Source organism: Prenolepis imparis, unplaced genomic scaffold (genome assembly GCF_030444845.1).
Source record: "Prenolepis imparis isolate NDT839.2.m4 unplaced genomic scaffold, iyPreImpa1.0 SCAF_7, whole genome shotgun sequence".
Classification (NCBI taxonomy): domain Eukaryota; kingdom Metazoa; phylum Arthropoda; class Insecta; order Hymenoptera; family Formicidae; genus Prenolepis; species Prenolepis imparis.
This window is the reverse complement of record NW_028141165.1, coordinates 8,088,384-8,115,014: the sequence shown is the minus strand read 5'-3', so window position 1 is coordinate 8,115,014 and position 26,631 is coordinate 8,088,384. Positions and strand designations below refer to the sequence as shown.

The 26,631-nt window shown below is 32.6% G+C and overlaps 2 protein-coding genes and 1 long non-coding RNA gene across 4 annotated transcripts in view; 1 reads left to right on the top strand and 2 right to left on the bottom strand.

Moving 5' to 3' along the window:
• LOC145938784 (uncharacterized) overlaps positions 1-20,845 on the bottom strand; it is a 139,204-nt gene extending 118,359 nt beyond the window's left edge. Inside the window, 1 exon segment of the mRNA XM_083042540.1 lies at positions 20,810-20,845. The gene's annotated coding sequence lies outside the window, so the exon portion shown is untranslated.
• Positions 1-26,631, top strand: part of LOC145938783 (uncharacterized) — a 193,936-nt gene that overhangs the window by 101,941 nt on the left and 65,364 nt on the right. For both annotated transcript variants that reach the window (XM_083042538.1, XM_083042539.1), the window contains exon 2: positions 4,687-4,910. In XM_083042538.1, coding sequence (XP_082898664.1) covers positions 4,687-4,910 — 224 coding nt within the window. The remainder of the gene's footprint in view (positions 1-4,686; positions 4,911-26,631) is intronic.
• The window catches only part of LOC145938791 (uncharacterized), a 108,403-nt gene continuing 103,030 nt past the window's right edge, over positions 21,259-26,631 (bottom strand). The window contains exon 8 of the long non-coding RNA XR_014425736.1: positions 21,259-21,387. This is a non-coding gene — a long non-coding RNA (uncharacterized LOC145938791). The remainder of the gene's footprint in view (positions 21,388-26,631) is intronic.

Below are 26,631 nucleotides of genomic sequence, written 5' to 3'. Positions count from 1 at the left end.
TATCATTAATATTCTAAATCTTCATTTTATATACGGTGACATTTTATAATTTATGAATAAAGAAATCAATATGGCATATATATAATCTTGATGAAAATACATGTAAGAAAAATCAAAAAGAATATTTTTTTGATAAGATGAAATTTATATTTACTCGAAAAAATTATTTTAACGGAATGATGTAATAATAAGTCAAATTACAGGTTTATTATTGAGAGTTAAACAATTTTATATTGAGATATAGTTAATACTTTTTAATATTCTTAATTATCATTAATATTCTTAATCATCATTTTCTATACGGTGATATTTAATAAAGAAACTAATATAGCATATATATTTTGATGAAAATATATAAAAAAAAGTTGTTTTTTAGAAGATGTAAATCATGTTTACTTGAAAAATTTTTTTAACAGAATGATGCCAATAATTAATTTTGTTACAGGTTTATTTTTCTATAATAACAAAATTTTATTTCGACGAGACGAAATGAATACGAAAATTATTATTACTTGGAATATCATGACGTTTCATTAAATTATATGCGATTTGCTGAGAACAATCAAAGTTGATTGTTCCAGAGTTGGAGTATGATATTGGATAATTACGATTAATTAATTATATTTCCAAGCAACCGCTTTCTTGCGAGATATAGATTGCAGTACTAATTAGATATAGCACAAAGGCAATATAATTGCAAGAGTTAACAATCCAGCGTAATATTACAACATTTCATATCCCGTTTCACTTTTGATAAGTGATAAATAAAGCAAAGCGGAAATGATATTACTTCGCAAACTCTTTGTAAACAGATACAGATCGATTAAATATATATTGTATGTAGCGAAAATAAGCAAACAAAATAAAATCCTCGTCGTCGAAGCAATCCTGATACTACAATCCCGAGAGAATCGAGATTGACGTACCTAAAACAGATCGAAGCGACAGATGAATCCATTGGCGCTGCTATATCACGGCATGAAAAATTTATTATTTACATTTATCGCGAATCGCGCGATGGAAGGCGAAGGGGAGGAGGTATAAAACTCTTTCTCATATAGGATTAATAATCCGATAATCTCCGCGTAAACGAGAATTTGGCCTGCTTTCTCCTTATCTCGCACGAAGCAGCAGACCGAAGTTAATAAATCGCGGCTTGTATTGGGTTGACATCTCTATTTTATCTCGACGAGGCACGCGAATCAATCGGCGTTGCCGATCGATCGATCGATCCGATAATTCGACTCCGGTCCGTTTGACCGATCCGCGAATGGAGCATTAAGCACTAGCGTATTTAATCGGCGGTTCGGTTCGGTCCTTCGGTCGAGGAACTGTGAATGATTAAGTGCGGCGGGACGCGCGTTCTTGATCGATGTCCATTTGAATAAGCGCGCTTCCCCTTCATCGCGAAATGTAATCGTTTCTGAGGGATCGTTGGTCAAATGTGCCGATGTAAACGTTCTCGGTGGATTCACCGGGGATGTAGAATACCTCGATAGAGAAACGCGATTTAAGTGTATTAGTTTTTGGAACAGTTGAGAAATTTTATTTTGAGATATAGTTAATACTTTATTTTTAAACATTATTTTTTATACGATGACATTTTATATTGATAAAGAAACTAACATGGCATATAATATATATTTTTTATAAAAATGTAAAAAAAACAAATAGAATGTTTTTTTGATAAAAAGATAGAAATTATGCTTGCTTGAAAAATGTATAATTCTGTGATATAGAAATTCCAAGAAAATATTAAAAATTCGAAGAGGAATTCATTTTTCGAGGAATTTATTTTTCTAAACGCGCGCATTTAAAAAGCTATATCCATATATCGTATTGTTAAAAAATTTGAGAAGATTCTGTAAATTTCGTATATCATAATCGTCCTTCGAGAGAGAGAGAGAGAGAGAGAGAGAAATACTATCGTGAAAATCTAAGGAAGAGATTTATATCTTATATCTCTTTAACAGATCATTTCGTACGAGAAATTTGCAAATCGAAACTTCTCCGGTATAATAGAGTTACTTATTCGTAAAATTCGCTAACTCATACAGTTGTCTGAGAAAATAGTTCCCTCTCATTCTCTCGGATATTCCGATCTCTGTTCCTGCGAAATTGTATTCTCCAAAACTGATTTTAAACTCGACCAAGATTTGTGCCTTTGATTCTTCTTTTCCGAGGATCTCTCTAAGTTCCTGGATTCTGTGAATTTAGTCTCTTTTAAGACTTCGTATTTAGTTTAACGCCCCTGCACAAAGACGACGCGCATCTCTGCGGATCTTGATAGTTTCAAACGCTGCTACTATTTATTCAGAATATTTGAAAACTTCAAGTTTGCTCTAATTTTAACGGGTAATTGCGCTCTCTAGCGACACGTTCGACTCTATTGTTAGCTCAAAGTTGGAGAAGTCAATGTCGTAGTATAATTATCGAACACACATAGCTTCAATTTATCGTATAAGAATAGCGACGTTTGTCTCTAGATACGGAAAAAATAGCGCACATCGATTCTCTATTCATGTCCTATCGAAGGGGGAAGAAACGGGCGATGGAGTTGGGGGACAGAAGTCAGAAGAGGCATCGACTCTTGGGATCGAAGATCCTCTATATCATCGATCCGGGGAATGCCACCTGCGCGTGCCATAACACATTACTTAACGGCGGAGTCACGTTTTTTCCCCTGTTCAACCCGTCACATCCAGATGTGCAACGCACCCCGTACGTGTTCGACGAGCGGCGCCTCGTAAAAATTTCTTTACCCCAATGCAGTAAAAGTTAACAGCCCCCTACGTCTAAGACGCTACGTTACAAGCTCGCAATTAGATATAATTGAATTTAATCAAATAAAGATAACCAGGCAGTGAGAGAACAATGCAGTTAATAACGCATAATTTTATTTTTATCTTTATTTGATCTTTCTAAAAGCCTTAATTAATTAATTTACTATTATTCTGACTTTAATTAAATTTAATTTATTGAAAATTTATTTAAAATCGTGTTGCGCAATATAAAACGAGACGCAACTACTGTGCATTTATTTCATCAAATTCGCTTCATATTCGAAAATATATTATATACTGGTTCCTAGATCTCTCTCTTAGGCTCTCTTTAATATATTAAACGAATGAAATAAAATTTAAAAAATCAAAATATATTAATAATATATTCTAGACCCACAAATCTATCGATACACACACAATCTGCGTTTCGCTTAAATAATAATTTCGCGAAGCGCATGTAATGACCGAACAATCGCGTTAATAACGCGTTCGCGCTCATATTAACACCACGCACGTTTAACAGAATTCATCGTTTCTCGTCTATCTCGCATTTCGGTGCGTATACTGGGAAGTGGGAAGAGAGAGGGGCAACTGGTAAATTATTACGTGTAATTGATCCCCGCGCAATGCTCGGATTTACCATGGCTGTTTATTTGCACTCGCGCACACTCGCGCACCCCCGAAAACGTGACGCGTTTCCTGGCGCAATTGCACTTTAGCCGGCGCAAACGTAGGTATACGTCACAAACTCCCCTTGGTCTTGGGGAGTAAGTAATTTCTCGATGTTACGGCCGGAGCGAAGAGCTGCAAAGGGATGGTAATGGGGAAGGGAAACAGGAGGAGAAGGGAAGAGAAAGGAAGGATATTTCGCGAGGTAGAGGAAGAGAAGGACGAAGACGTGCGCGAAGTTTCAGAACTGCAACCTCTGTTGCCCGCTCCGAAATATGTTATGGCATATAATGTCGGGGGAGAAGTGAGGGAGGAAACTGCAGCGCGATATCGCAATAACGTTCCTGGCGCAAGCCCCCGGGCCGAAGATGTGTCTCTAACTTATTTCACCGACGCGTTGACTGCCGACTGTCGTCGCGCATTCGTTATCATTCGTTTTAAATGCAAATCCGGGCCCGGCTGCAATCGCGCGCGCTCTCCCGGCATTGCGGTTATTTGTACGATGCGCTCGCATCGGCCGTGTCATTTCTGCGCGCGCAAAAGTGGGAATTTTTTTTCCTGGCGCTGTGTGTGAAAATGCGAATTTCATCTTCGTATACGTCGGCGGCTTTTCAAACGTCGCGCGTAATGAAGGAAAAGTGCGATTGCGTGTTTCGCGCTCGTTTCATGTTCTATATGGGATTGTAAAAACGCGAAATATTGCGGCCAATCGAAAAACGTATGCTTAAAAAATTTGCTTTCGTTTATCTCTGAAAATATCGAATCGCGTTATTTCTCATCCTGACAGTTTTCCTGTATCTTATTTTCGAATATAATAAAATATAAAATATATTAAAATATATTTAATAATAAAATATATTTTATATTTTATTATATATGATTATATATACAATAAATTATAATATATTTATGATTTAATACATAATCAGTTACATATTGAAGAAAAATTTATCTTAATTTTGATGATTCATTTTATGATTAAACCTAATATAACTCATAAATTATATATATTTTATTATATAATTACACATAAATCATGACATCTCTGAAGCATGTCGTACTTAAATATTTGAGCAAAACTACAATAAAATTTTCATGTTAAATCCAATTTTCACGCTTACGTGATTCGAGTTAATGGCGCGATCGTCGGAAGAAAATGTTTATATCGCGATCCACGCGAAAGCAAGTCGAATCGATTAACTCTCACGTTCGTCTATTTCCGTTCTCCTTCCAGACCAGATGAGCGACATCTGCAAGAAGTACTTCCTGCGGGACCTCTACAGGAAGATAGACGGAGCCGTTCTTACGTCGCAAAATGAGAGGGAGCTCGATTGCGCCATTACTTTCCAGACTCACAGCATCCTCCAACGTTTCATGCTCCGATTCGATCAGCTGCAGTTAGACTGCAACGACCATCTCTACATCTACGATGGCGCGCACGCGGTCGGCAGTTACAAGGTAAGTCGTCCATGAAATATCTGTGTGTGTGTGTGTGTGTGTGTGTGTGTGTGTGTGTGTGTGTGCTAAATGATATTATCGAGGGCGGCTCTACCTAGGGCCTTCGTCGCAGCAAATGATCGCGAGGGCAGCTTTCGATAAGACATCTCACGTTTCCTTAATGGATTTCGATCGAGGAGATAACCGGCACGGTACAAGAGAAATATTCAGCAAAAAAGAAAAAAAAATTAATGGCAAATAGAAGTTAAATTCAACTCGATTGAAATCGGCATAATTTCGTGTGTGTGCGCTCAGGCAGATTTCAAGAGGGCGTTTTACACGCACGCGAAAATTGCCTCTTTTGTGTATGCTTAACGTAACGATAAAAATCGGAAAATTGTCCTGAGATACGTTTATTCCGTGTCGTCCTAATAGCGTCGAAAATTTAACGCGCATGGAGATTATTCCGTTTACAACCGAGATTACATATACAATATAATGGGTTGATTCATAAGTAAGTTCCGCTATAAATAATTATTAAATCAGATTTCTTTTGAGATTTTAAATCGAAACAAAACAATCGCGGCAGATGTACATACAAGAAAAAGTGTAAGAATTGTAAAAAAAAAAAAGATTATTCATCATCAAATCGCAAAAATATGATTTTGCTACATAATAATGTCTGATCCACATATAAAATAAAGAAAAAATTCTAAAGCTTTTATGTTCAGTTCTATCATATCCTCCTTATTCTTTGGATCTTATCTCATCAGACTTCCATCTATTTAGGCATAAAATTCATTAAATGGAAAAAATTTTCATAATAATGCTGATTATGAGATCAATAAAATTTGTAACAAATTTTTTTGCAATAAAACTTTCAAAATTCTTCGAGGATAAAATTAAGAAATTACCATCTAAACAAGTTATATTTAATAATGGAAAATATATGAGATTAAAATTTATTGTAAATAATTTTAAATATAAAAATTTAGTCTTTTAAGTAAAACTTATTTATGAATCAACCCAATAATTTATGCATTACATATAAATTTAATTTATATTATTACAATTAACTTTTCTTGCCGTATTATCCATAAAAAGAAATGGACTATAAAGTTAAAAGTTTAGATACGTTAGAAATCTTTCTAGATCTGAAAAAAATTTAAATAAAAAAAAATGTTATCCATTAATGCGCGAACAAATATCTTCAATCACGCGAGAATAAATTTGAGCGATTTAAAGTCGTAAACACAATAAGAATATCAATCTGTATTATTATTAAACGAGGAAAATCGCAGTTATTTCGCAGCAGATCCGTCTTCGAGATGGAGCAATCGGGTCAAGGCTGAGATTGAGATGACATTCGTGTGCGATATACGCGTATAAAATGTATATTCTTATGTAAAAGACAGAAGTTCATTAATGCACGATCGCTCTTGTCAATTTGGCTGCCAGATTAGCCGCCACCTTGAAATTTTTCAACGTGAAATTGACATGACATCATCATATTACGGGTTTATTTATATGGAAACCCATTTATTATTCTTCTTATAGCCCGCGGATATATTCGTTCTGGGAAATTTAAATAGACATATACGTATTGCAAAATAAGTGTGAAATGTTGACAGAGAAGGTTAACTCTGTTAAATCAACTCGCGTCGAAATTTCGCCTAACGGAGATCAAATATACATAATATAGGAATATAATATTAATTAGCAAATTGTTTAGCAACGCGTGCATTAAACGGCGTATAAAACAGCGCGAGAATATTATTTTTCAATTAATTTGCGACAAATTTTATCGCGGCGTAAGTTCCACATAGGAGTTAATTATTAAGCTACTTAGCGTAATGCGGCATGGAAGTATTTAAAGGATCAGTTGGGAGCCATTAAAACGCTGCAATTTCCGTCGAAATTGCCGCGTGGTTCGTGTTTCAACTAGAAATTGCGGTGCTAAACATTCTGATACACGGTGCTGATACGAGTTGGGGGTCCCGTCATTAAGAAGACTCGTAAACAAAAGTGCGATATCTCGTCAAGAAATAATATTTATTAATCACTATGTCCGTTGCTGTGTCTATCAGATGTGTAAAAAAAATTGCCTGTCGCAATGTTTTTAATTGACAATTATTTTTAGATATTTACTTACTGAAAACCTGCGTTTTACGTAATACACTCATTCGATGAAACGCGGAAAGAAGTTTGAAGAATGAATTCTACAAACGTGCCTGCCTTTTATATACACGTCCGTAAAAATTTCCATCTTTGTGCGAACTTAGTCGGCCGAATGTGCGCCCGAGTTTTATTGTTTCGAAAGGAACGAGGTCGTTCGAAAAGAGATATTCCAAGCTATTGAGCTAAATCGACCCCGTTACAATTTATATCGTGACATTATGCCGGTATTAAAAGCGTAGTGAAAAATAGATGAATTATTAATGACACATTATTAATAATTATTTTCTTTTATAAATATTATATATTTATTTTATAATCACATTAATAATAAATTATTATTAATAATTAAACAGAGAAAGATATGAGGCCAATATATAGCATCTTAATGACTGATTATTATTTATATCGTATACTGATGTTTTTATATTAAATAGAAAAAATATCTTAATATAGTTTACAATTTTATCCAATGCGAATGATTTTTATCACGCTTATCTTCCTCCCCCCATTAGTAAAATATGAAGGACGAGAAATTTAAGGATTCCCGTCCCAGACCTTTCCAAAATTAATCCGATTCGGACCGGTGACATCATCACCGTCGGCTGAAGAAAGCTCTGAACGACTTCATTCAGCGAATTGGCCATTAACGAAGCACTGACGCTTGTGTTCTCTCGCGCAACGTTTACAGTTCCGCCATGACGATTTTCCTCGGGTTTCTCTCTAACGATCGATGCACTCCTCGCGTTTGTTCGACGTGGACCGACCTAATTGCCGTCATTGTTCAAAGACGGCGCCGCTAATTGCGAAGCCAAACGACATTATTTTTCCGCGGTTAGACTAACGCTGTTCAAAGAGGGGGAGAGAGAAAGAGAGAGAGAGAGAGAGAGAGAGAGAGAGAGAGAGAGTGCAAAAGAGAAAGAGCGAGAGAAAGAAAGATGGCTCTCTTTTCTTTTCGCTTCGCCTGCGAGGTTCAATTTTAATTATATTCCGCCCATTATGCATTCCGAGCATGGCCGAGGGACAGGGGAACGCAAACTTGCGCCATTAATCAAGATTCGTTTCTTGAGAAAGGGATGCGAGAGAGTGCGGATTCGCAGTTCTTCTCTTGTCCTAAGTCTCCTCCTTCGATTTTTCGCAATCGAACCGCTTCTTTGGAAGAGCATCTCTTCATTATAAAAATTTTCTAACAAATTACGCGTTTACTACTTCTATATATAATATGTAAAATATAATATATTTTATTTCACGTGTGTCTACCGCAAATATTATATTTTCTCTCCTTGCATCAATCAGGAAAAAAAATCTATTAATCGCGACATCGACGATTGAAATGACTCTTTAATATTTCACGCGTTCACTTTCGCAATTTGAATGGAAAAAATGTCGCAACGCATATTTCCTGAGTCGACCAACATTCCCTGAAAAATGAATTCATTTTTTCACAGTTCATCCCCATATGCATCTCGTGGATGCGTATTCGAGCGGGAGCATGTTTATTTATTAAGCGCACTCAATTACGCGTCCACACCGGTCGTAAACAACGAACTCGTTCGCGGCTCGGTTAATACAGGGTGGCCAAAATAACGTGCACTTCGATCTGCATGAAATTAATTTAAATTTCATATACAATATAACTAATTTATAATATAATAATATAACACTCATATTCGAGATAAAAAATATTATTTTTTGAAAAATGTAATACTTTTTCGCTCAATTTGATTCAACAGATTCTAACTTTCTTTAATTAATTAAAAAATAATTTATTTATTTCGTAATCATGATTATAATAAATCGCTACAAACATTTTTGACATATGCAATGAATTATCCGGCAATAAAAATACTTTGCTGCGTCGAATCACACGATTTTCATAATACAATTCGAAAACTTGCCTGTGTATATTCCAAATATCGTGTCGCCAATAAGCAATAAATTAGAAATTATCGCGAATCTCGCGCTATCTAGATCGCGACGTTATTTCAGTCACCCTGTGTATTTTCCCCGCGAAATATATATGGCCCTCGAAGCGCAGAGAGGTACGATCTCGGCATAATTTACGAAAAATAAACGACACAGCACAGCCGTGTTTTATTTTATAGTCAGCGAAATATCTTCCTAATTTAAATTACCTCGGGTACTTTTCGCCCCGTATTACTCACGATACGCAAACGCAAATTACCGATGTGTATTGTATGTGTCTGTGTATAACTCGTATAGATATACACACGTGTGTAACGCACGGCCAGAAAGCCAGAGAGCAATTGCGATTTTGCATAATGGCGAACTTTAACTTTAATCTTTTTTACGACTTTTGTAATGGGCCGTTGAACGTGCCTTTTTTATTGCGTTGCTTTCTCCTTATTTTCCAAATATGCCAGCCGTCTTCAAGAGAGCCTCGGCTGGTCTTCCCCCTATTCCTCTCCCGCTAATGTAACTTTGCGTCTTTTTTTTTTCATTTTTTTTTTTGCGAAGCGAACGCTCTCATCCCGAGAGCGTCTCGCTGATGCGCTGTTTCGTCAGTAAAGTGCTGTGCTTCGAAAAATCAAATACAGTATGTATTGCCGTTCGCGGGAATACGGGATGCATTATTCATCCTTTATCCAGGAACTTTTAGCGGAAGTCATAAATGTGTAGTAAGTTTTCAGTGCGAGTAAGTGCGAATGAATAGTTGACTTCAAAAGAGCGCCGAGACTAACTTCATTATTTTCCCTCCGTCATCATTGTTGAAAAAGTTAGTTTTAATTTCAGAGTTCTGTGCACTCTTATGTGAATGTATGATAATTCTTCTTTTCATCCCCCGACACACACACACACACACATATACAGAGCGAGGAAACTCTTCGCGCAAAAAAGGATATTACAAGAGCTATTTCAATTGGAAGGATCTGCCAATTAATCTTAATGCCTTGAATATTCAATTTTTGCATTATTTCAGCTATGAATAAAACAGTATATTTTGCATATATGAGTGAATACACGCTGAAAGAGGGGGGAAAAAACTCTTGTCGTGTGAAAAATGCTTGCAATTTTAATTTTTAAATTTCGTCGTCCCGATGCGACGACCCAGGATGTTAAGAGGACGACATTTTTAACGGAATCCGCTTATATTCTTTTCCTTGTATTCTCGTCCAGCTGGATTAATTTGCGTCCTGGTATCCGGGGAACGGACAGTAAAGTTCTAATTTCGTAACTTGTAATTAACTTGGCCCGCGCGAAACTAACTTTGTCCGCGAAAAAAAGAGAGAGAGATGGCAGTAGCTATACAGTTGGCGGAAAAATCTGTTCTTTAATTGCCAAGTCAAATAACATAATTAACTCCTTATCGAGACGCGAGGAGTGCGCTTATTATTAGATTCCGGATTTTCCTCTTCGTCTTTGACAAGACTGACGGGTTTACATAACTTGAAGAAAATCAGGTATTCTTAGAAAGAGAGAGAGAGAGAGAGAGATCCGGGGAAAATCCGCAAAGTATAATAAGCGAGCTGTTTTGTAATCCACTTTGCGATTCGAGTCATTTTATTTTTTTATACAAAGTACGTTTATAATTAACCTTCTGTCAATGTATAATTTTTCATTTTTTTCATTTTTGTATATAGGTACCCGGATGAGTATTGCGTGTTTTCGACACATTTTAGAGTACGATAATTTTTTTATAGCAGCTGCCGAAAAGCTGCTATATCAAATATTCTTTTCTTTTATTTCACGAGATTTTCGAATATAAAGGCGACTTGTATTTTATTTTGATACATTTATAAAACTTAAAGTTGCTTTAAATACCCGAAAACCTGTTCATTGACAGAAGGGAAAGAGTTTCTTTTCAACAACAAAAGCGTCTGTGAATTTGAATCCTTGCCCTCGCTTGTTCATCGAACGGGTTTTCGGAAACAGGTAGCATCTGTTATTACCGTCTCACCTTTCGTCGAACTTGTCGAGATGCATCATCAGAGGCTGCGAGATCGCGACAGAGCTCTCTCGCGGCATCAAAAGTTGCGACAATATCGTCTCAACGTGTCATTAGTCGAATGGCAGCTTGAGTAGCGAGACTCGGATATTCGTGAACCGAAGTTACATAGGCCCCGCCTAAGGCCTGGTCATTAACGGATGAACTTCGAAGCGCGGTCCCGTAAATCCGCCAAAGCCTCTACCGCCACCGCAGACCCCCTCGCACACAACCCTCCGCGAATATCTCGAGATATTGATAATGGAAGTGGGAGATGATCCGCGGCATCTTCCGCATCTCAGCATTGACGCACCGCTAAATACCTCTTGCTGGATATTACGGAATGCCCCTTTTCTCCCTCTGCCCCCCTTCTTCCTTCGTATAGGTTTATGTCAGTCCATGGATACATTCAAGGCTCGAGTCTCTAATCCGGCAAAATAGAAATCCCCCGTTATTGATGTGACTCAATTTCGTTTGATTCCAACGGAGAGAGCAACAGCTCGTAAAACGAGGGGAAAAAAAATCATAAACGGCGAATAAATTATTTTTTTTAGTTATTAAAAAATTAGATTAATCTAATAGCGATAGAAAACGGGAAAAATTTTCAGAATATATTTCTCTACATGATTCCTCTAAGGAATTTGCGTGGGAATTTGATAAGTCAGTCACCAGAAAAGTCAGATAATGGAATAACTGAATCGCAAGATCTTCCGTACTGCAATCGTAATATACCTCTCTGTTCTTTCCTCGTTTATTAGCGAGATAGGTAGATAAGAATAAGAATTCTGCTAACTCGAGCAGATTTGAGCTTGCAATTTTCATGTGCGAGATACAATTTTTATCAAACTAATTGCTCGTCTAAAAGTATTAGCGTCCAAGAGGATCATCCGTTTGTCATCATGCAGCTATACGTATATAAAAAATGCAAAACGCCAGAGTGTGTATTTCGTTCTTGCGTCATCAGTTTAAAGCCGATTGTCTTGTCAGACAAGCGTGCACGTAGATTTTCTCACTGATTTTTAGAGAGAGAAAGAGAGAGACTAAAAAAATATATCGCTATTTTCTTTTAACGTAATCGCAACTACGTATTGTGGAATCAACATATGCGCGTATCCAACAGACGGAAAAAAAAAAAAAGGAAATCGTCTCTCTCGCCGAAGACAAATTTGTTCTACTTCGTGGCTTTGCCAGAGTTTTAGTTTTCACGTTTGCTTTCACGGATAAGCCGCGTTTTTCTTCTCGCTTTAACCTGACGGCTGCTGGTCCAGACAAAGGTTTAAAGCTTGTAGTTACGTCTGCTCCACGCTAACTTTTAGAGAGTGTCTTCAACATACATGTGATTTTCCATTTTAGTTGTCAGACGCAAACAGTAGCTCGGGAAATCTGCGTATTCTTACACCGCAGAGAGAAGCTCGTAAATTCTCGTTTGTGCAAGTTAAATTCATATTATAGTATTTTTCACGTTGCCAAGTTTAATATAATTAAATACATATAATTAACAATTAATATAATTGACACGAGTAAGATACGTTTCGAGATTTAAAAGCTGAATACATAGAGAGATCGGAGAAAATTTTATTAATTCGCATTACTTGAAATATCAAGACTCCTACAATTCCTTCTGCCACCCATCAATTAATCGTTTTTTCTTTGTAATTTTTTTACAAAGCATTTATACAAAATATTATTATATTTATTATATTATATTTGATTTACTATTATAGTATTATAAATATATTATTTTATTGATGTATCATGATATAATAAATGAAATATAATATTATAATAAATATTAAAATAATAATATTTAATAATAAATATTAAATATTATTATAATTATATTTCATTTATTATATTATTATATATCATGTGTTAAAATATTATTATATTTATAATATTATTAATATATTCGTTTAGTTTATTTCGATTATAGGTATATATTTGATCGGTAAACTTTCGATTATATTACACAGCAAGAATTGTTCTACATAAAGGGCAGAATGTGAAATAAAACAAGCGTGCACGTTAATAAGGGTTCATCGTAGCAAAGGACGAAGTTCGAAAGGAATATGGCGGCTGAAGGATTGTTCCTTCCGTCGTACCTTCCTGCCAACTTTCTACACGTCCCCGATTGTGCCGGTGTGCGCGAGTAATGATAACGTCGACTTGAACTTTCTTACGCGCGCGATATCGCCCCCGAGAATTTGTGCAGCGCTTACCGTGGAATTTCGCAAGTTCCTAGGAAGCAGTGCAGCAGTCTCGCCGAGGCGCTAGAGGGAAGAACGACTGGAGGAAAACCGGGGGAAGAAGGGAGGAGGGAGAAAGAGTACTAAGAGTTACCGTAAAGTGTTGCAAAGCGTTAAGTTGACCGAATTTATGTTAGTTGTCGCCGTTTTGACCGTCGTGTTCTTCAGCCTCCTCAACTCCGCGATTACGTTGTAACAATATTCCAAAATATGACAGCGCGATATTTTGAAGAGAGCTTTGAATTTTTCTCGCGAAAGAAACAAGTCACGGATTTATTATAATTTTACGGATTTTTTTTTTTTTTTTAAAGATATTTATAAGTAAGCTAAGCTTGCGAGCATAAATAGCCTATAGGTTTTTATATATAGCTTTTATATTTTATAAGTGAGAGACCCGTGATTCTAAATGATTAACTTTTATCGAGACGCGAAAGTTAGCTGTGTCTTATATTTATATTACTTTTTTTATTCCGATATTTATCAAATTATAAAATTCCATCTGTGTCAATGAGGATCCACTTAAAGCTGAGAATTTCGAAAAATGTGCGTAAAATATATTTTCTAACTTCAACACACGTCTAAATATCTATATGCAACGATCTCTTTGCTTATTTATCATAATTTTTACCCGCGATGAGCGCTAATTACACGGCAAAACATGCAACAGCACTCAACGTATTTATAATTACGGTGTGTTTTTATATCATAACTAAATTTTTTAATGCAGCGTTTAACATATTTTTTTCTCTTTTTTTTTTTTTGCTTATATATTCAACACGAATACTCAAAGCGAGAAACCCGGCTGGTATAATTCCAAAACTCAGACTCGCGTTTTTTAGATATTTTTTCTGCATTAGCGCAATAAACCGTTTGCAACTGGAGAGAGAGGGGGCAGGGGAAAACTGCAATACTTGACGATGATTCAAAAGCACTCGCTCGGAGATCGTTCATCGAGAGAACTTCGAGTACCGACAGCCTTTTTCAACTTTCATCACCTCGTGCATACTTTAACCGTTTACCTTATTTTTATCGAAGGGGCACCGCCTTTGCCGGTGTATCTATTTTGCCTCTCCTATCTCTATATCGATGTTGAATGTAATATTGCTCTCAACTTCCTCTCTTCGTTATCAATATCCGTAAATCTATCTCGTCTATATTTGATTTGTTCCTTTTACAAACATGTTTCACTCATATTCTTGATATTTTACTTCTTCAAGAAAGACATTAAGAATTTATTTATTCAATCACTAACAATAGAGATTTAGATAACAATTTAGATTTATTTTTGCATAGATTTCTTATATTATTAAGTTTGTTTTCTAATGATTTATCATGAATCTTTCTTTGTTCATTATGAAAAAATGTGATTTTTCAAATCCTGATAATACATTTGTCTGTTTTCCGAGAAATCACATAAGTAGTTGCAAAAAATATGTTCGTTCTTAATTAATAATAATTAATTATCTTTAGGTCAAGAATGAGAATTGAATCATTTAAAAAAATGCAAACTCAAGAATTGGGTTAATAAACATTGAATTACAACTGGTTCACGTTTATAAAGAATATTAAAGTAATGAAGAACATTAGATCTGCGCTTTGTTTTATTTTTTAAGTTGCACAAGTAATATACGTACATAAATAACGCAAACGCATCGGGCATTAGTAAATTTCGTTTCCTTCTGCCTTTGAGCATTTTGCATTGATATAGTGAAAAATATCTCAATATATCCGCAATAGAGGCGTCAATGACGTAATTGACCTCTCGTTCAAGGGCCCTCTCATATCACCAGGATAACATGTTCACTATCTTTTTGAATTGTACAGATAATGATAAACAAAGACATGTTATGCTTCGAGAGAGATAAAATGTTTAGTTTGCATGGCAAATAGATTAATTGAATAATAAATGTAATTCTATATTAATTCATCCAATGTCGATTAATGCTTGTAATTAAAGATTCTTAATTCTGAAAAATTTAAGAAAGAAATTTACATTATATATGTATATGTATATATTTTTAATAAGCACACACACAAAAGGTGCGGCGATTATCAGACACCCGTAAATCGAAAACTTTTTGATTATTTGATTAATCAATCATCAAGTAATTAAAAAATTTTCGACTTTAATTACCAATTATTTAAGTAATCAAGTATTTTTTATTAATTTTTTGCCAATCTCTGTCTAAATATATATAATTTGGATTGAGAACGCGCAGTAAAACAATAAAATCACAGGATAATTAATTTCAATACTTTAAAATATTTGTCTAATTTAATATTCCATGTATATACAGGATGGCCGGTAATAATCGCCGCAACTATTAAACATATTACTTTGACAAAAAAAAAGATGCCTAAATGTTCATGTGTTTTACTAACTGACAAAATACTTCACTACATTATTTTATTTTATTTATTTGCTTTAAAAATCAAATAAGTCAGGATAAAACCAGAATTTTTTTTTCGTCAATTGTTCCCATGTAAAAGAGTGCAACGACGTTGTTATTAATCCGATATTTATACGGACCATTTTCTTTCGGATCAACGAGCGAGAGTGCTGCACGTTCGCGATAAGATTCTCGCTGATTCGAGAAATCTCACCCTTTCGACGCGAATTTACATTCTCGCCTGCGAATGTAACCTAGCTCCGCCACGGAAATATTCAAGCTCGAAATCGTACGCGATTCGCAGGTCGATGAATCTGGCAGTCGACCCGAGGGGGACGACCGAGATTGAGTCATTAGTTTTACAGGGATAAGACTAACGATCCAATCCCTCGAACGCGATAAATCAGTTTCCCGGAGCTAGCGAACTTATTCGGCTTACATCGGCCAAGTCGCTATAGCCGAGTGTAATGGCGAACATTCGGGCCCGGGAAACGTGTAACGTACTGGCGGAAAACGTGTAGTAAATTCGCAGTTATGAACCAGTTTTGCGGCTTTGGTGATTTACGCGATAACGCGATTAATGGCGTTTCATTTCAAGTGTTAGAATAAAGAATGAAGAATGATCTTCGTGATTATTCGAGGACACATCACCTGTCCATCATTGATTTGTGGTTTCGGAAATTTTATTGATATTTAAATATATATATATATATATATATATATATATATATGTATTATATAGACAATATTTTATTACAATATTATTTTATCCTTGAGTATATTTGATAAAATATAATATACGTATAGGTATACCGTACTTATATATGTATATAAAATAAACTTAAGGCTGAAATAATATTGTAAATAAAACATATAATTGATAATAATATCTTATTAAAATATTATTTCATTCTTAAGTTTATTTGACACGTTCACTCGATTTCGCGCGTTTCTTCTCGCAATTAATTATTATTTTGGCGTATGGGAGATCACGTTCGCGTACATTAATACTTGTTTTATTGTCGATGTCTGTTTGCAAAACGATAATATATGGTTCGGATATATCGATATATCGATATTCGATCCAGATAATTCAACAATTCATCCAAAGTATACATATTCCTCGACGAAGAACGTTAATTTCAATAATCTTCTTAATTATGTAAGTTAGGTAACCGGATATATACAAACTTTGCTCGACGACGAAGGATAAATTATTCATTTTCTGGGATTATATGCGTGATTAATATCATTATCCCCCTCTAATTGATTATGCGGAATCGTCTGACACTGCGGAACATTGTCTTCGAAGTAAAGCCGTTTTATATAATCTATAATCAAGATAGATTTTTCATTTTTTTAAATAAAAATTTTGCAAAAATAACCACATTTATCCAAATAAAAAAAAACGTAGAATATTAAAAATACTTATTCTTCGAAAATTATATTTTAACAGTTACATTTTGCGATAAATTAAAAAGAGTATTGCTTTAGGTAAATAATTCCGATATAAATATTAAATAAAAAAATATAAAAATATTAAATAAAAAATTAAATGCAAAATATGTAGAGAATGTATACGAGTATGTATACAAGTGAAATGTGTATACAGAAAACTTGCAAAGAGATGCTGAGAATAATGAATAATTTTGTTATATAAAATACTGTTTTGCTGAGTAGTGTTTTTCAACGTGTAATAATTCGGAAGAAATTATATTAAATGTTTCGAATAGTCATATTTATGAGAGTATATTCAGAAAAATATGTTAAGCAATATATTAATTTGACTGTACATCTCGTAGAACAATTATTTCGTGAAATAAATATATTTTAAATACATAAAGAAAATATCGATTGAGTGATTAACCTTGAAAACTACTACTACATTCTATGATTATTTATCAAAGAGTTTAGACAGTGTATTCGCACTTCTTCTCGTACATATATTAATTTAGACATGTAATAACAATTGAAATATTTGTACAAATAAGATTATTTTTCTCTCTCAACAATATTTTATATAAATTACATAAAAAATTTATCAAAATTCATATTCATCTCAGCATCTTTATGAAAATTTCTGCACATTTTAATGACTTTCAAATAATTATAATGTGTACATTGTACACTAAATTTCTCTGTAATATTTAAAAAATATATATTATCTATTAAAATGCTAATACTAGTATTATTATATTTTGTGGAGGGTGGGGAATATTTGTAAATTGTACACGTCATAAAATCTCTGTGCACCGCATTAGTAAATGCATAACTGCTCTCGCGTGTATACATATATGTATACTTGATTCTTCATTTACATTAGACTTGTATCTTCTTTGATGTTTACTAATTGTTTCATTATTTCTTTGATGCAAATGTTTTCTCTTCCTTATTCGTATATTTCATTTCTGTACTCTTCTAACAAACACAGATTTTTATCTCTTTTCTTATTCCTTCCTCATTATCTCTTTCGTGTTTATATTTCTCCTCGCTCTCGTATATACATACATGTGTGTGTGTGTGTGTATTTATTTTCTACACTCTCCTTCTCCCATTCGTACGTTAATCATTCCTCTAGCTTTTCGATCCCTCTTCGAATAGCTGTCTGCGAATGCGAACAGAAGTAATAAATATTGCAACACACGAATGCCAAAGAGCAATAAAATTCTTGTGTTGTGTTCGATCATGTCGCGCTGTTTTTCTTGTTCAAATATATGTCTACGTGGCATTCATCGTTGCCGTTGTCACGACTAAGGTAAGCGCGCGTTATAAATTCAGCGCGGCAATCATGAGTATTTAATACGAACATCAAAATTATTCCTGCAATTCGTTAGAAGATGTGGTCTTCTAATTTTTGAAATAATGCATTCGATTTTATAATTGTCTCAGATTAGTCGTTATTTCAACACAAAAGATGTCGTAAATTTCCGAGAACAATTTTAAATTATAAGTTATAAACATTTTATCGCCGTGTTATTCGCGTCCTCGTCATATTTTTTTCAGATATCGACTAATGACATTATTAATAAATAATAATTATTTTTTTATAATTCATACATTGACTCTTTTATCAATTAATTTCGATTACGTAATTTTTTGAGAGTATTTGATCATTCATTAAGCGCATGTGCAATTTTCAAATAAATAATTTTTTTACATTGGAATATTTTATATAAAGTTCGTATTTTAGTATAACTAGAGAGGCCAATCTTTTTCTTCCCCCATTTTATTTAATCGCGATATTTTTATCCTGTGCAAAAAATCAATTCGGCAATTACGAATATAGCGTGAGATAAATATGAGAGGTATTGATTTGAACGTTCAAGCGATACTGATTACATCTGCGCTATGAATCGCGGCAAATAGGAGGTAATTACGACAAACATTGCATGCGGGTAACGAACAACGCGCTAAATCAATTTTCGTAGCGTGTTAATATTATGATCCCATTTAAAATGAGATAACTAATTTTAAAATATAACTAACTTTATCACATTTATCCGTGCGTACTCTCAATCTAGTAAATACAGAAAAATTTTAATAGATTAATTTGATAGATTATTAATTTGATTGACTATTTTAGAATATTCGACATAAAATTGAATATCTTTCTAGATATTCAATTTAAAAAAAATGTGATGATATATCGAGAATATATTTCTTTCTTTTATATAAGAACGTGTATCTGTTCGGTAACTTAAAGATGCAAATTGGCGACGAATTGAATAGAGATACAGATGATAGTTCTGTGTTAAATGTTTGTGTTAAATGTATTTGCGAGGTGCCGCCTGTACCGACTTGTCAAAATTTGCCACTTAGCAAATGTGAACGAATCATTTTCCATTTTTCTAATGATACATAAAGTCTAGAATATCCTAATCATTTTTGTTATGTAATTATTAAGATTTTTGCAAAATACACTTATAAAGACTATCAATAATAAAACTTAATATCTTAAGTTCATAAAACTTAACATCTTTATGAACATAAAAACTGCTTATTAATTATTAATATTATATAAATAAAATTAATGTCATATACGATAAAATATGTTTACAGTATTAATATATGACTTTTAGTGCTTGCTTGCAGAATAGTAATATATCGTGATATATCCCATCCAGATAATTCACAATTTATCCGAAGTATATGTATTATTTAATAAAAGCTTTAGTTACAATGATCTATTTAATTATATAACTTGCATAATTAGACATACAAACTTTGTTTAAATTCGTTATAAAAGAGGAATTATGTTCTATGCTCTATCTATAATGATGTGTGTGTAATTAATATCATTATTCACAAATTAGTTACGCAAACTTTTATAAAATATTGAATTTAAAAGCAAACTAAAAATGCCATATACAACTAAAATGAAATTTTTATTTATTTATTTCTTTTTTAATATATGCATGTCTCAAATATAATCATATTTCGCAAAATAAAAAAAAAATCATTTAAAAATGAGGATTTTATGGATAATTACTTTTCTAAAAAAAGATATGTAAAGTCGATACTCGCATATATCGAAATTTATTATTGTCGCTTTTTCTCGATGCGCATTAGCTGTCAAGATTCGCGTTGTGCGTTATATTTGTAGCATCGAAAGGCTGTCATCGCGAGGGTTAGCAGTTTGACAATTCGTTCAAAATAAAATTAAATAAAATAATAATATTAGTTTTAAATATGTTATAATACTTTAAACTCGATTAATATTTTTGACAGTTATTAGCTGATTTCTGTCAAAAAATATTAATCGAGTTTAAAGTATACATATATTATAACATATTACTTAAAACATTATTTTATTTTATTTTATTTTGAACAAACTGTTAAACTACTAACTTTTGCGATGACAGTCTCTCGATGCTACGAATATAACGCACAATGCAAATAGAAACAGTTAATCAACATCGGAAAAGATGCAACAATACTTGCAAGAATCGACTTAACGTGCCATTTTTAGAAAGGAATGTTATAATATTTTAAGTTCGATTAATATTTTTGACAATTATCAGCTGATTTTTGTCAAAAAATATTAATTGCGGATAAGATATTATAACATATTAAAAATATATTACTATTTTAATATTTTCAACATATACATATACACCTATTACCGCTATAGAAATTTTAGAAAATAAACAATTTCTCACTCACCGATACGTGCAATAGCGGAGTTGTAGTACACAGCACATTGTTCTGAAAACAAAATATTCAAATTATGTAGATACATATGTGTATGTCGAATATCTCATAAACAGTTTAGAAACACTAAAAAAAATGATTTTGCAACTATAGTAAAAATTTTTTAGGTGCGAAAAATTAACTGAGGTAGATAAACAATTAGCAAATATTGTAATATCGTATATATTTTGCACGTAATCAATCTAAATGACAGAGACAGAACTAAAAAATTATATCTGTGACAAACGATAATTCTATCTGTGACAAACGATATTCTATCAGATACAAAAAATAGCGATAATTTTTGCGACATCTAGAAATTTTTTTGCGTGAAAAATGTTTTATTTTGCATACCTCATAGTTGCCCCGACGTCGCCTGATGCCTCCCCGGGCCTCCTCCTCCTCTCTTGGTCCATGGTAGCACTCACGACACTCGCGAAAATACGAATAATTACGATCGCGCGACACTTTACACGACACTCCCGACACGCGAAATTTTATACGGCACTCCCGACACGACGCGTGAATCGCACTGTGTATCGCAATGCTACCTGTAACAAATAAAATACATACATATATTAGAATAATCTTATTATTTCGCATTATAACATACACAATATAAATATGTAAGCTAGAATTAACGATAGATATATCCACGGATCGCAACACATTCGCGCGCGCGACAACAGATTAAGTTGGGTTATGTTGGCAAGAGATTTTGCATCGAAGTTTTCGCGAAATATACGTTTCGAACAATTACGCCTGCATATTAACGTTGAAATTATGATATGCGATAGATAAATATTATAATACAAAGGTTAGAAATCGTTTCTAACGATTATGCTTACTAATTAATCACAGCGGGACGCAGCTCGAACTACCTGATACTCGCGGCGTTTCGGTAATGGCTGCTATTCTACAAACATCGGCAACTTCACTCTAATAGCGCGCGCGCGATACGATATACATGACTTATAATATTAATAATTAATTAAAACTCGAAGGAGATTCGTTCGAAAAGATATAGCTTTATAAAGAAAAAATATTAATCGAGAATAAGGTATTATAACATATTATTTACAACATATTACTATTTTATAACTTTTACCATATTATTATTTTAAAATTTAATTAGCAAATTATAACGTACACAATATAAATATAAATATGTAAGCTAGAATATTTAATTACCAAATTTTCGCTTTATTAATATTTTATTATAGAAATTAGCTGATTAAAGCGTTAATTTGCTAATTAATTTTTAAAATAATATGTTATAAAAATTAAAATAATGTTTTAAATAATATGTTATAATACTTTAAATATACGATTAATATTTTTGACAGTTATCAGCTGATTTCTGTCAAAAAATATTAAATGAGAATAAGGTATTATAACATATTATTTACAACATATAATTATTTTAATTTTTTACCATATTATTATTTTAAAATTTAATTAGCAAATTAACGCTTTAATCAGCTGATTTCTGTGAAAAAATATTAATCGAGTTTAAACAAACTTTATATTATTTTTTTAAAAATATCATTTGTTTTAATATAAAATCGAAGAATGGTGTGCGCGTAAGCGCGCGCTTGTGTTGTTCTAGTGTAATTAAATTTTCAATTTTTTCAATTAAATTTATAATTTTGTGAATTTGAATCTCAAAGAAATTTTCGTAAAAAAATCAATAAAAAATTGTTATAGAAATATGGAATATAATTGTTTCACCTTGAATGTGTAGCTATATTCGAGAGGAATGATGTAAACTCTATTATAAATAATCATTTCCGACAATATATCATCATTAAGCAATTTATCCAAATGTACATCTGGAATGATTATTTTATTTGACCATGATGCATACATGCATTTTACACAGAAAATATAAACTATCAACAAGACTAAATATATACTCTGTGTTCGCATTTTAACTTTAATTATTAACTGTTGATTTATCACCATGAATTAAGCAATAACGATAACGATATTTTTTACGCGATATTCATAAGTAACGATGTGCAAATCGACGAGAAAATATAAACTATTAATAAATTCTTGTTGCAAAATATTGACGTTATCACTGTTTGTGAAAACATTTTATTTATGATAGAAAATTAAAATTGTGCTCTAAAACATTTTGTATTATATTTTTTTTCATTATTTATACTATTTCTTTTCTCATTTCCTGAATACGCGAACATGTTTTCGATAATTATTTAAATTAATGAACACATCTCCGATGATCTTGACCTTCATATTATAGAGATGAGAATATTCAATATTGAATTAATAAATAATTAATTTGTTTTTAAATCTTAATCTGCAATTCACTCTACATCGCAAAATGCTTCTAATACGAAACACAAATCTATAGTTATACGGTTCCACATGAGTTCATAACTTTTCGCACGAAACAAGCTCCATCCCACATTGTCCGATGTTTTCTATGTGAAATGACAATAGTAAGATCTTGCTTCGCATGGAAAGTTACAAGTGTATGTGGAAATATAGTTATAGACCTCGTTTCGTAGCAAAAGCATCGGCAGATGTGGATTGAACTTTGTTCCACGTGAAAAAGTTGCAAACTCTATATACAGCCTCTTTGCTGTTTATATATTGTATTATTAACATTTACATAAATATAAAAAAATAATATAGGAGAGACCTCCGATTAAGATAAGATATAAGCAAATATTAATCAGTATTCTCTGCAACAAATATATCAAAAATCAAGATCGGAGGTGTATCTATTAATATAAATAATTATCATGTTTTCTTCTTCATATATTTGTTATTGTATTATATTTTATATATTTTATATTTTTTATTACCTCTTTTTTTCTTATTTTCTTTTATTTATGCTTCTAGTTCTCATATACATATATTTTTTTTATCTCCCACGCTCGCATATATCACTTTTTTCCCTATTGTTACGTTGATCACTTCTTTCAGAATCATTTTCGATCTCTCTCTCCGAACTGGCAGTCGCGATCGAATAGAAGTATAAATAATGCAGCGTGGACACTAAAGTCGATAAAACTTTTGTTCGGTATTCGATCATGTTGCGTCGTGTGTTTCTCTTATTCAGGTATATGCCTACGTGGCTTTCATTATTGCCATCACAGCTAACTAAAATAAGTTGTAAAAAAATATCCCATTTTCTTGTAAACAAAATAACTTAAAATTTTTAAGATAATCTATTCGCAAAATAATTAACTTTTTATTATATCGACGGACTTAAAATCATTGCAACTCACAATTCTACGACTCTTCTTTTTTCATAAAGAAGAAAGCGATATAATGCAATGCTCGGGTCTATCGGTATATTACGAGGCTCTCGAGTAGGTAAGACTATGTACGAAAACCAAAGCGACTGTTGCAACTGCGACAAGTTACAACTGCGATCATCTGAAAGCGAAATCTATGGACAAGTGTTACGTCAATGGCAATGAATACAAGATCGGCGAAAATCTTGAGGCTGAAGACGCAAATCCTTGCGACATCAGTTGCACTTGCAAACGCGCATGAATTGACGACGGAGTATAAGTTATGACTTTAAAACCCAAGTATTCAATTATTTTAACATACATAATATATAGATCCCTTATTAGAGTTTAACATATAATATATAATATTTATTCAAAATAGATATATAATAAATAAAAATTAAATAAAAATAATTTACGATTCTATATTTGTCTTATATATACATATATAAATTATTTTTATTTTAGCATACATCCTGCTCGTCGGGCAATTTTAAATAAGATGTAAAAACGCATTACCAATTCCACATATCGTTTTACATTTTACCCCAAGGATCTTCAATATCTTTCTACAAATATCGCGATAATCATGAATATTTAGTGCGGCCATTGTCGTGCAGTGCATTTTCTTCCAATATTATGAAAGATTCATATACGGCGTCACATTATTCAAACTACATCACATTTTCTCGTACGTGTCGACAGTTCGGGATTATACTGTCATAATAGCATGTGTCAGATATGTATAATTCACATCTCTGCCCGCAATTTCTATACTTTAGCGTAAAATATCGTTTACTGCGTTTTATTATCGTTTCTTAAAAACTGCTTAACGTTTAATATATTCTATATTTGTTAAATTATTTTATACACACACACGTCGTTTATCGAAAAATTAATTTACTTTACATAGGCTCTTCAGAGGTTTCTCGTCTATAAACGATCATTCAATCTTTAACGCAAACTTGATGGAAAATCTATTTTATCAAATATTATTTAAACTTAAATAGAGATGTGAAATATTTATCAATTAATAGATAATTATAGACAACATAAGAACAAAATTACTAGGTCCTTTTTACTTAAACTAATAATCGGATGAACTTAATAATGATAAATTAGATAAACTTAATAATAATACATAAACTAACATAATATAAATATAAATAATAAATATAAATAAAATTCTTTGTATATAGATGTGTTTTGACAAATCAAAAAAGAGACAGATTTATTTGTTATGTAAATGGCTATATAAATAAAAATGGCAAGTATTTCTTGTCAATGCATTATATTTGAATTGCATCTGGCGAAGCGATAAAGAGAGATAATATAATTTTTTTCGTACAGTACACAATACTTTTAATTCTCAAGCAAAGTTCTTTCGACATAGTGTTGATTGGAAATGTTTTAAATAAGAACGTCGAAACTTTTTTGTGTTAAATATTGAACCTATTTTGCATTCCTGAATTTCGCGCTGCAAGAGAGCGAGAGATTCATAGAAACCGCGCACCAGTTATAACAATCAATAATTTCAAATTATTATCATACATGAATATAAGATGTCGGAAGCTCGCGAGACCGATTTTGAAACGTTGTAAATATATCATATCGTATTATTCACGCTATAACGAGCTTATTCAGGGAACATTAACGATATCGTCATTCATCATCAATGCCTGTCCGATAAAGATTCGGATTGTACGTTTTATATTTATTTTCTATACGTCAATTTATTTTGCGATGCACGCGTATATAATGTATATCTGCGTAATAACTGTATACCGACCTAAAAAAATATTATTGTAAAATCCGTTTAGAAAATATCCGCAACGCATAAATGAACGTTAATACGATTCGCTGCATTGCATTCAATAACAATCTTCCAAAAACCAAAACGTTGATTACCTTTATATCAATTGTGATTTTTATTATTAATATATATATAATATTTATATTTTCCTCCTTATTTCTTATTTTGCTTCCGACCACTAAATTATTTATTAAGCATGCGATTATAAATTAGATTTTTAATTCTTAATTAGATTTTTAAATTACGCAAATAAATATTTGAAATTGAAGAATTTCACATATATGTATATGTAAAAAATAAAAATATTTATTATGTATTTTAATATAACTTGGGAGATCAACTTATGCCCTTAAAGATCTGATTTTATCTCTTTAAATTTTTTTCTTTAATTTTATGAATTGCGACATTTAAAGTAGAGATTTATGCGATATATGCGAATCAATTCGGCAATTACGAATATAGTGTGAGATGAGGCATTCACATGCATTTAAACGCTCAAGCGATACTAATTATGACTGTGCTATGAACCGCGGTAAATAGAAGGTAATTGCGACAAATATTGCACGTGGGTAACGAACAACGCATTAAATCAATTTCTGTGGCATGTGAATAATATATTATAATCCCATGAAATGAGCGATAAGAAATTAAAAAATATATAACTAATTTTATTATCTTTCTAAAATGAATTAATAGAAAATACAGAAAATTAC